General features: G+C 33.6%; 2 protein-coding genes across 3 annotated transcripts; one reads left to right on the top strand and one right to left on the bottom strand.

Annotated features, from left to right (window-relative positions):
• Positions 1–2,298: 2,298 nt before the first annotated feature.
• On the bottom strand, positions 2,299–5,218 carry LOC6580319 (fas apoptotic inhibitory molecule 1). Its single transcript, XM_002006131.4, has 4 exons — positions 4,625–5,218; positions 4,450–4,515; positions 2,581–2,901; positions 2,299–2,506 (listed from the first exon to the last, which is right to left on the bottom strand). The coding sequence occupies exons 1-4, from the start codon at positions 4,760–4,762 to the stop codon at positions 2,315–2,317; spliced, it is 717 nt and encodes a 238-aa protein (XP_002006167.1). The 5' UTR covers positions 4,763–5,218; the 3' UTR covers positions 2,299–2,314.
• A 4,627-nt stretch (positions 5,219–9,845) lies between these two features.
• Positions 9,846–12,518, top strand: LOC26528547. Of its 2 annotated transcripts, none has more exons than XR_006357938.1 (3): positions 9,846–9,957; positions 10,072–11,820; positions 11,883–12,518. XR_006357938.1 is itself a non-coding variant. In XM_044011221.1 (3 exons), the coding sequence occupies exons 2-3, from the start codon at positions 10,811–10,813 to the stop codon at positions 11,490–11,492; spliced, it is 603 nt and encodes a 200-aa protein (XP_043867156.1). In that variant the 5' UTR covers positions 9,846–9,957; positions 10,072–10,810; the 3' UTR covers positions 11,493–11,556. The 2 variants fall into 2 exon arrangements, 1 of the variants encoding a protein (XP_043867156.1); XM_044011221.1 differs by lacking the exon at positions 11,883–12,518 and having other exon boundaries at positions 10,072–10,844; positions 10,924–11,556.
• Positions 12,519–12,532: the final 14 nt, after the last annotated feature.

Consider the following 12,532-nt stretch of genomic DNA (forward strand, 5'->3'; position numbering starts at 1 on the left):
GCAAAAAATAAAAACAAAACAAAAATAAATATATATTTAAAAAATTAAACAGTTATAATCTTCTACATAAAGAACAAATGTCTTAAAGCAAACTACTTTCATACCAAAAAGAAAAAAGAAAAAAAAAAATCGAAAAGAAATGAAATGAAAACTGTCACAAGCTGCGAGTATTACACTAAACTACAAATGATTACTTTACTATTTAAGCACCTAGGCAAGCTAGGCAAAATCTATGCATGCAACATGAAGAGAAATTTATAATAATAATAATAATAATAATAATAATAATAATAATAATAATAATAATATTAATACAACAGCAACAGAGAACATTTCATAACTCAATGCAAGACTTTCAGCAACGTTCACCCAAAAAAGTATGCAACAAAATTTTTAGCTAATAAATCTACAAAATTATACATACATACGCATCTAAACAAAATATATATATATACACACATACATATAATTTTTAAATATTTAAAAGCGAGACATTTAATTTTACTACAAATAACAAAAACGAAAAAGAAATAAATAAAAAAATAAAACAGATAGATAAACTACTGACAAAAGAAAAGGAAAATCAATCGATTATAATTAAGCGCGTAATTATTATGTAAAATGTATGTGTGTGTTAGTGTTAGTAAGCAGAACGGTTTTTAAAAGCAACAACAACAAATTGATAATGATAAATTGATTATGTGTGTAAGCAGTAAATGCATTAAAGTCTAGACCTAATCGAACTGGCAAAAATTATCAAAAGCAAATAAAATTAATTATCAAAATTTGATGACAGGAACAAATGTTGAATCGCTCTAAAGAAAAAAAAAATATATATATATATAAAATATAAATATAAATATATATATATATATATATTTCTAAGCAAATGATAATTTATGTATTTTCTGTATTATTATAAAAAGTTTACACAAAAATCGTCATCGTGCATCGTTTACTGGCAATATTTCTTTCTGTTTTTGTTAAGTATTAGAAACTTTACGTTTTCCAACCCACACATTCCACACATTGTACTTACTATACACGAATTGTTGTTAAATTATTGTAAACTACATATAAGTATGAGATTTTCAGCAAGCAATAAAACGATTATTTTGTATTCATGTCCCAAAATTTATTGCTCGTTGTGAAACAAATCAAAATTGAATTATTTTCAAAGCACGCGAATTTTGTGTGTGTACCCTAGAAAATGGTTCCAATATTTCTGGCACTGCGTGAGTTTTTAACATATTAATACTAATACTAATATATATATATATTTATATATATTTAAATAAAATTGTAAATTATGTTTTTATAACCCTTAAATGAGTAGACATATTACAAGCAAGCGAAAACGAAAGAAAAACAGAATTAAATTAGTAATTAAACAAAATATCATTGTGTTGCTTTAAATTTAATGAACGGTTAAATGAATTGTGTTTTTAATTATCTACAACAATTTTTGAAAAAAGATACATAACAAATTAAAACGAAACAAAAAAAAAAAAAAAATGTTAAATTGTTAATTGTATTCAAAGTGACAAAACACTAAGCAATTTAAAATTATTAAACACAAATACAAAGATTCCAACAGCATATTTTCAATTAAACAGAAATAATAGCAAACAATCAATTAAAGCGTAACATAGTAAATCATTTATATAAAAAGCAAGTCGATACACTGAATAAATTTAGTATGCACATATTTTAATTGTAAACAAAATGAAATGTAGAGTCAGCATATGAATGGATAAATGAAAAAAAATGGTTTTAAATCTAAAAGGAATTTTCCAAAAAAGTTTTCCAAAACTTCAAATTAAATTACAGACGGCAAAACTTTTCTAAACAACTATATTTATACAGTAATATGTTTACACTTAGATTTTTTTTCTTTGATTATTTTGTTAAAATATACAAATACATATATATTTTTTGACTTTAGTAATATTTGTATGCCTATTGCCACACGCTGTTTTTTGATACATTTATTTATTCATCTGTTATTTGTATCTTGTGTTTTCTCATTTTTATACTAAATGCACTTTGAGTACTTTGAATGCTAGCAAAATGTCAAATGAAATTGAGAACGTAAACGATTTGCGATTTGCGTTACAATTATGCATATAAACGAACGAATAAATTATTGTGTAAGTAAAACTTTTAACACTTTCAACTTCATTATGTTGAGGGGCTGGGAGGGGTTGGGATATAAAACATTTGCAATTAACATTTGCATATTAGCCGCAGGATGTATGAACAAATGCAAATTGTGATCCCTTTTTTGTTTTTGGTTTCTGATTACTAGGAGACTTCAGTTAGTTTGCAGTATGGAGACGGGTTCCTGCATGATTTGCTGTATCTTTGCTTCCGGCACGGGCACCCCGTTAACGAGCAGTGTGTGAACGATGCCGTCGTGTTTGTTGCCGCTGGAGCGTGCCTGCAATACAAATGGTGTGTCCTGCAGCACGAAGCTGGTGTCGGTGCCGCCCTCCACAAAGACGGCCTGCAAAGCGTAAAGCGAGGGGAGACGTGATTGATAGGCAGCCTCGTTTTTCGGCCTGCATCCGGTTCACTTACCGTCTCCTCGCGCAGCTCATCGTTCACATACAAACTCAGCGTGTCCAGCTTGAGCATAATGCGGTATTCCTGCGACGCATCCGTTGACCCAGCCTGCTCGCTGCCGCCGCCGCCGCTGCCGCTGCCACAGGTGCAGAGCCACAGGCGATACTGACGTGTCAGCTCCTCGGTGTACTGGGCATGCGGTTTGCCGTCTATGTACAGTGAATACTCGTACTTGAAGCCTGGCGCTGGATCGACCCGTATAATGCAGCGCGCCTGATCGATATCAAACGTATCCTCGCCCACCAATTTAAACATCCAATCGCGACGCAGCACTTCCTGCAAAAGTCAAGCGGGCAGAGGCAGAGGATTAACAAGAGTGGAGAATCTGAAACCTTTCCAATTAAACTAATAGTAGGGCTTCATGTGTGTAATTTGTTTGACTCAGATTTTCTATAGTTTTGCAAGTCAGCAAATTGCAATGAAGAGAGGTTAAACAAAAAGAGAAAGGGAGACAGTTTTCTTTGGCAATGCTGGACTAAGAGATACCGTGCAGCAAGTAAAGGGATGTCAAAACATATACTTAAGCTTTATTTTATGTATCTATACATACATATAAATATTTAGTTGAAATGTTGGTGAGCATTATTAAATAAGTAATTAAATATATGTACGTTATATTTCTGTAGGGAAATAGTATGATAATATAATGACAGATTGATCCCATTCAGCTCAGAATCTACAGCAAAAATCTACAGGTCTCGCTTGAAATCATTATTAACGAGTATTTGTTGATTAAAAAAATATATATTATTTTATATTTTTAAAATGTTTTAGGAACTTTCAACCTACCCAAGAAATCTTTAAAGATTTATTAAATAAGATTTTTAGCCAAAAATAACAGAGAATTTTTGTTATTTTTAAAAATATTTTTAGACTTCTGGATTTAAAAAAAATTTAATTTATAGATATAAATTTATATATCAATAATGTATTTCTTGGTATTACCACTTTGATTAGCAAATTTTTACTTTATATTATATAAAATTAAAAAAAAAAAAATCAAGTAAAGACTAAACTTGGAAGACTACAATTTTTCCTGTTTTTAGAAAAGAGATTTAACTTTTTGAAATATGTATTAAAAAATGCATTTTAATTAAAATATATATATATTTTTTTATTTCATGAATTTTAGTCAATAATGCTTGAATGTTAAATAAAATTTCTAGATTAAACATATACTTTATCTTTTTAAAAAGCTTTTAAAACTTTCAACTTTAAATCTTTATAGACTGAAATTTCTGGATAAAATATATATAATGGCTAATATGTATTGTTTGTAATATTTTACAAAGTTGAATCTCTTCTGGTCTTTAGCAGTTTTTTTTTTTTTTTTTAATTTTATATATGTAAAAGCAATAAAAAAGTTTAAGTCGACTTATTAAAATAACAATTGATATCCCTTCAGGAATCACTTTAGTTGAACTTGAATAGGAAAATGTTATAACTTTATATGATTCCGTTGTTTTATTTAGAATAGAAAAGTTTTCCTTCACAACCTTGGTCTCTATCTCCACATTTAAATAGTTCCGTCACTCACTGCAGTTGAGTTTTCTGTGAACTTTGACATTTTATGATGAATTTTCATAAAAAACAATGCTATCTATTATTGTAATAGCTTCAAAGTGTTATTAGAAATTAGCCCACAGTTAAACTGAATTACCCAAACTTTTGTCGTACAAATTATAGAAAAGTGTAGTTCACCAATTTAATATAAGTGCATAACTTAAAACATGCATAGCGATTCATTTATTTTTTTTTTTCGTGGCCTCATGACTAATTGCCGTGTTATTTGGGGCGTGCTGGGAAAGTGCATTCACCACTTACCCGACCATTGACCCAGATCATGCGGCGTCCACTTGTGGTGCCGTGCTCCAGTTCGATGCGATACATCTGGGAGCGAGCAGAGGATAGAGAGAGAGAGAGAGAGCGAATAAAAGTTAATTAAATGTTAATCAACATGCAGAGGGGCTTAGATTGTTTAGTGGGAATTGATTTGAACCTTGCCATTGATGGGCGCACACCATTGGGCGACGATGTTGTCTTTGTTGTAGCGCTGCGCCTCGGGCACATGATCCAGACTCATGATGGGCACCGTTGACAGATTTTCCATGCGCAGCGTTGGCGACAGAAACGACATGGCCGGGCCGCCGCAACTAAAAATCGATTTCACTTAATAATATTCCTGATTTCTCTTTAAATACTTTTTAGTTAATGCACTCAAAATGCAAGCAACCCAATGGAGATTACACAATGCAAATCAAATTCGTCGATTAGAATCTCAATTGAAATGCCAAGTGATTTACGGAAATAGTTGTTATAGTTAGGGCTTATTAAGCGCTTTACACTTGGCCCAACTAGTTGTGCTACGTTTATTTTGTATTTTTTTTTTAATATTTTGTCAGCGCTTTGGCGGCGGCAGGCAGGCAACGCGAACCGTTAGCATTCAGCGTCAATGGCACACTAAACAACACACAATAATGGCGAAGGAACTGAAGAAAATTTGTATAGTTGTTGTTGTTGTTGTTGTCGTTGCTGTTGTTGTTGGCCCCGCGTCTGGTCGGTTTCTGGTCGAGTTGCGTTGTCGATGGCTCTTTCTGTTGTGGCTAGAAAAAGTGCACAGCCAAAGCCGGAGCCACAGCCACAGCCATAGCCATAGCCATAGTCATAGCCATAGTCAGAGTCAGAGTAGGGCTGAGGAGCACCGCATGGCGCCAAAACAGAGTTGATTTGTTTCACTTTGAGTGTGCGTGTGAGTGTGTTGATGTGTCGGGCTAAGCCCCACTTCTGTTCTCTTTATGAGTATGCGTGTGTATGCGTGTGTGTGTGTGTCTGTGTGTGTGTGTGTGTTGACTGTGTGTTAACATTTGCACACATGTCGCCGACGTCGTCGACGTTGAGCATAAAAATAAACTTTACTTTTTGAACAGACCCCAAGCGCCGACAACTATGCAATTGTTATGGCCAGAGCTAAGTGGGTAGCTTAACTATTTAATGCGTTTGGCATTATGCCAAGACAGAGCCGCTTTAGTAGTCAACAAAATATTGGTAATCATCAATCAATTGAAAGCCGCATAACAAAAGCGAGAACAAAATAAAAACTAATCTATATAATTAAGTGATTTTGATGACATATTGATATACCCTGGAAGTATACTCAAGCAGGCTGTGGCTGGATGGGTGAAAAGGAACTATAGTAGAGATAAAGTTAATGGAGGACAACAAGATTTTGTTCATCTTGCGAATACAACTGGTAAGTGTGGGAACTCAATTATATGATATATTTATATAGCAGTTTATTTTACTGTTCAATCTGTTAAGAACCTACAAATTATTTATTTTTATAGCCTGGACCCCATGGAAAATGGAATATCATGATAAAATAAAAATCTAGGTAATATAAATATTCATATCAATTTTATACAATTTTTATGTTTGTTAAATTTAGTAATAAAAAGTTCTATATGTGCGTAATTTTTCTAAATTGAAATTAATATTTTAATTTATTAATATAGACAATATTAAAATTAATAATAATATTAATGTAATTAATATTATAATTAATAATTATATTAATATACGTAATACATATTATCATTACCTATATCATCTTAGAATTAGATTAAGTAGCTCCGCTTTTCTCCCTGTGCAACTTGCATCGCCTTAGTCTGCTTTCATTTATGTCAGTTAGGGTATTTGTGAGTTGTGCATTGCTCCACATCCTTCGCTTAGCTGTCCTCGTAACGCATTGCAATTGAATAGAGCCAAGAGTGTCTAGTGCCTAGTGCCTTGCCTCAAATTGAGCGTAAGACAACACTTTTCGGTTGCTCATACCAATTGGCTGCGCTCTACTTTGTGCTGTGCTCCCTCTCTCTCTCTCTCACTCTGTCTCCCTCTCTCTATTGGACTATCTGCCAACAGCTTTCTACATATAAATGTGACAATTATATTACTCGCGGTGGGGTGGCATAAATTTGAGGGCATTCAACAAACGCCCGGTACACACACTCTCTCTCTCTCTCTCTCTTCCTTGCACACTTCTTTTCGTCAGTTGAGCGGGGCGTAGCAAATTTGTCGCATTTTGTTTTGCTGTCATGTTTATGGCGTAATATTTTGCGGCCGTAAATACACGCCAAAAATGCTAATGACCGGCTCCAAGGGCAGGGGGTGGACTCATCGGGGTGTAGCTCAAGCTGGTTAGACGCCTGGGCAGATAGTGTGACAGTTTGCGTTAGTTTTGTATTTCAATTCGCCAAAAAAATAGGGAAAAGGGGGGAAAAAAGAAAGCCCAACAAAACAAAAACAAGTATTGATAAATGTATTTGGCACACAGCGGAGCTGCAGGCACATCATATGTCAAATTCGGGCCTTGGCGATTATTCTCAGCACTTCGATTGTGTCTGCGTGTGTGTGTGTGTGTGTGTGTGAGAGCCTTTGTGTGGGTGCTCGGATATATGACAGAGAACAAAATGAAAATAACAAAAAAAAAAAAAAAAAAAAGTAAGGGAAAAAAGCTGGCATTTTCCACACGCGAAGGTCAATGGAAAAGCGCCTTTTCAAACCGCTTGCAGTCGATGTGTGTACTTTTACAGTAGTTATTGTTGTTACCGCCAAAACGGCAATATCAGCAACAATAACAACAATTACAACAACAACAACAACAACAGAACATCAACAATCACGACAATGGGAGATAACGAAGCGAGACATGACAAGGACAAGGCCCCCCAACTGGCAAAAACCTCATGGTACGAACTTAAAGCTTCTGTTTGTGTGTGTGGGTGTATGTGTATATGTATGTGTGAAGGCTTAAATATGTTTTAGTGTAATTACGGTACATATAGATTTTTGGCAAAGTAATCAAAATAGTAAATCAAATAAAGACTCCATTCAGCCTTTAAAGCCGTCATCAAATTTTCATGTCTCTGGCAATTAGTGAATGGATGATGAATAGAAGACAGAGACTAGTATTAAATCAGCATATATGACTATCCTATAGTATACTTTATTTGTATTAGTATCATTGCTAATAGAAATCTAAGAGATTTGACAGCCAGAGTCGAGGGACTTAACTCTACTTAATGCTAAGTGCAAATTTGACATCCAGAGAATATACTTTGAGACTAAAAGAAATGTTTGTATACTCTCTGAGTGAGTTGCGATAAGCTACGACAATCTATGAAGAGCACACATGTTTGAGTTCAAGTGGTTGGGGATGTTCAAAACGGCTTGGAGAACTAGTTGATGGAATCACAACGTCTTAAACTCAAAGAGCAAAATCCTTTACTTTATGTTCTTATACATATACATACGTAAGTAACATAATGTCAACATGCTCTCCTTGTATATTGCAATTAAATCTTTCATTTCATTTAAGTTTTAATTTTTTTTTTATGATACAAAGCAAGCGTTATAAAATTTTACTATTAATTTTTATTTGAATAATTAATCCCTAAGAAGTAACACTCCAAACTTCAGTTAAATGAAATTATTTAATTTTCAATATATATGTACATATATACTCATATAAATATTTTGAATATTTCATACACATTTAATAATAGATTAAATAATAACAGTAGGTCTGTTTTAATTTCACTTAAATTAATTTAATTTTCGCTTCGGAGTGCTGCTCGCGTTGTATCGACATGCGTTCATTTCGTTTCAAGAACAAGTGGAGACCACTTCGTAAATTCGGTCATCTATTCTATTAAGTTTATATGTGTTGCTACGCTTAGATTTGAGAGCAATTTTCTATTGCATTCTCTAATATCCCATGCTCGTTGCTCAGCTTCTGTTCGACAGAGCGCTACATGCCGAATCGTAAATCCTCAATACTCCATATGTTAGATTACTCCATATGTTAGTTTAATTTACATTATTTTTATAAATTATTAAATAAATACATTCGTATATCTTTTAAACGAGCAAAACAAGTACTCTTACTCTCTAGTTTTAGATCTACCTCTTGTGGATACGTAGAAAGCGCGCAAATCAGAACAGCTGTTAGATATAAACAATTTAATTGAAAACAACACAAGCTTTTACAGAGCTTTCATATATTTGTTACGAAATTGGTAGTCCGACACTATTTCTGCTCTCTAATAAAAAGCTTTTTTGCCAGTCACAAACTTAGTTTTGGCGTTTCAGCCAGTCAGCTGTGCGGTCTCTTTAGCTTTTGTACTGTAAGAGAAATAAGTGAAGAATAAACATGGAAAATAACAATATAGAAGTTGAAGAAAAGTCAAAAGGTACTACAACGATTTCAATACAACAAACAAAGCAGATTGTTATAATATCCATTTTCAGACGTAGCCGAATTAACGTCCAAGACAAAAGTCTTATCAATTGGAGACGACGAAAGCCCAGCGAGGGAAAAGAACCGCAACACAGATATTCTGGAAGAGAACTTAAGAAAGCATTTTTGTCAGCTCTTAACTGGGAGCCGAACACCCATTGACGTTGTCCCTGATTGGGATAAAGTAGATAGATTTGGCGCAGCTAGCATTAAGGAAGGTAATCAACCCAGGCGCTATCATTTTTATGTTCTGCATGGTAACAATTACAAACCGGGTGAGATTATTTCTGGGCCTGTCTTCGATGGAAATGCCATCATGGAGGTTGTCAGGGATCGATTAAAAGAAGAAAATTGGATATCCAAAAATGTCATTGAAACACCGCTCAAAGCCAAACTTGGTAGTGAGCCGTACGCCTACGATCAGTATATACAACAAATTGTTTCCGAAGCACTTTATGGAGAATCGCCAAGAATCTTTAGGTTCGTGCAATATCTACATAGAAATTATAAATAAGTACTCGATAAAATTTTGTGTACATGTATTAATTAAGCATAGAAATGGAATGATTTACTGACTGTCAATAATCACACTGACTCATAAAAGCTTTATCATAGTTAATTGTATTTATTTTGGCTAAAACTGAAAGCTTTTATTTGAGTCATTATTAAACTATAACTAATATGAATTTGATTGTAGAATATATTTTTTATATTAAATTTATTCATTTACAATAAAAATAGATCAAATATTTAGTTTGTATCATAGCTGAGGGCTGGTTTGTTATTTGTTTATTTATTTTGCTTATCCACAAACGTTCAGGTGAACAGCTGTTCAATGTCAACAATTAGGAAGCTTTTGGTGAGCTTTTTATATTTCATGATCTCTGCTTTTTAACTTCAAGTTCAAGTTAACCCAAAAGCTTTCTGACAGTCACAAAGTTAGTTTTCACGCTTCAGTCAGTCAGCTGTGTTGGATTTGTTGATGTCTATAAAAACAGTAATGGAAAGCGGTAATACGGAAATTGAAGAGACCTCAGGTAATTTGAAAGTAAAATAAAGTAATTCTCTATCAATACACTTGCTTATACATTTTGATGAATAACTGAAATTTGTATAACAAATTCATCACATCTAATTTGTTTTATTTGCAGTTGTAGCCGCAATCAAGCCCGAGACCAAGGTACTGTCAATTGGAGATGACGAAGACCTAATTAGAGACAAGTCAGAAGAAAACAAGGAAAACTCATTTCATGATGCTGTTCGAAAACGTTTGTGTGCACTAACAACGGGTATTAAAAGTCCCCTCGAGCCTATTGTAATAGGGAGTTCAGTGAATAACTTTGGTGCGGCTCGTATTATGAAAAATAATAAGCCCAGTCAATATCGTTTTTACTGTCTAAAAGGCAACGATTGGAGATCTCATATGATTATATCTGGCCTAACATTCAATGCAAAGGATGCTTTTAAATATGTGAAAAATAGACTAAAAGAGGAAACCTGGATATCTGAGGATACCATAGAAGCTCCACTGAAAACAAACGGTAATGGTGGCTTTCGCCTCGAATCCGATTTGTATATTCAAAATATTGTTGCGGAAGCACTTGATGCAGAATGGAAAAGGTTGCTTAATTTCATAATATTTTTACACAGAAATTATCGATAATATTCTAATATATGAAGACCAATCTGATAGCATAAAAGTGTATTGCAGCTTTATCTAGCTGAAACGAAAAGCTTTAATTGAAAGCTTTTGCCACAGTTGCGAAATTACTAACGATTAGTATTTGGCCGGCTGCAGTGTATATATAGCGTCATCGAAGACTGTTGCCAATAAGAAAGCTACAGATAGTCAAGCCGAGCAGTTCCAAAATTACAATAATAATAAATAATATGAATATCGAAAACGAGATAGAAGATAAAAATGGTAATTGAAATTTCGTGTATTGCAAGACAAGAAAAAAAGTAAATATATAAATAAAATTCCAATTGTTTACCATTTAAAGCTCTGGCGACACAGACATCGACTACAAAAGTTTTGGCCATAGGAAATCCGACAGAGGTCATAAATTGCCCAAGCCCGGAACATACTAAAAATAATAATAATAATTCCAACAAGGTAAAACAATTTAAAGAGGAATGCACCAATTATTTGAGTTTAGTTCTGATGGGAAATCCAACGCCAGTCGACGATGTCAGCGGCTTGTGTCCCATTGAATGGTTTGGAATGGAAGTTATCCGCAAAGCGAATCAGCCTACTTGTTATAAGTTTTACTGTTTTCCCGCACAGAGAACCCAACCTAAGCACGTTAATGTATATTACTTCTACCAGACAATTAATGCAAATGCCATTTTGCGCGATGTTAGGCGATTTTTGAAGGAGGAACGTTGGATGTCTAAACATCTTTTAATGGGGCCACTGAAGGCAAAACTAACTCCTAGTGCCTTTAGCTCTGAGCAAACTCATATTGAAACTTTTATTTCTAAGGCCTTCGATATTGAGAGAAGGAAGGCATTACCGTACCTGTTGTACTGTCACAGAGAACATGTACAAAATAAGAAGTATCGTAAATAAATTAAATAATAGCTGTACTTTATGTATATTTTAAAATTTTCATTAATATAAGCAAAACAACAAACTTACAGATCTCTCATTTCTGAGGACGTAATATATCTACACGAAAACATTACTGTAAGCTCAAGCGAACAGCTGTTGGATGTAAACAACAAACTTAAAAAAAATAATAATGATACGAAAAGCTTTAAGAGAGTAGCTTACATACATATATATATGTACATGTACGAATAAATAGCAATACGATTTCAAAGTGAGATGCATATGTGTAAACGTAAGCGAAAAGTAAACATGGAAATCAATAAAACAGAAATTGAAGAAAAGTCAGGTAATACGAGCATTTTAGAAGATAGATAGAAGATATCTGATTTTTATGATGCACATTTCCAGCCATAGCTAAATTGACATATACTCAAAAAGTATTATCAATTGGAGATGACGAAAGCACAGCGAGTGAAAAATCTGTTGAGAATCGTAACGCGGATATTTTACAAGAGAGTTTCAGAAAACATTTGTGCCAGCTCTTAACTGGGAGCCGAATAGCCATCGAAGTTGTTGAAGATTGGAATAGAGTGGATAGATTTGGAGTAACTAGTATTAAAAAAGATAAACAACCCAGGCGCTATCATTTTTATCTGGTGCATGGGAATATTTACAAGCCGGGTGATATTTTCTCTGAGCCGGTATTCGATGGAAAGGCAATCATGGAGGTTGTAAGGAATCGACTAATTGGTGAGAATTGGATATCAGAAAACGTCATTGAAACACCTCTCAGAACTAAATTCGATCGTAGTCTATACCACAGCTCCGATCAATTCATTCAGCAAGTTGTTTCGGATGCTCTGAACACAGAAGCGCCGAAACTCTTTAGGTTCCTGCAATTCTTACATAGAAATAGGCATAAATAAATACCTTCAGTAAAGTAAAATAAATAATAATTATTTTAAAAAAGTACCAATTCTGTACAAAACTTGATACTATATTAAACTGATTATATTTGAGCTATTGTAAATAAATATATAATTTCTTAAATACATGTA

This window comes from Drosophila mojavensis, unplaced genomic scaffold (genome assembly GCF_018153725.1).
Source record: "Drosophila mojavensis isolate 15081-1352.22 unplaced genomic scaffold, ASM1815372v1 contig_81, whole genome shotgun sequence".
In the NCBI taxonomy this organism is placed as follows: domain Eukaryota; kingdom Metazoa; phylum Arthropoda; class Insecta; order Diptera; family Drosophilidae; genus Drosophila; species Drosophila mojavensis.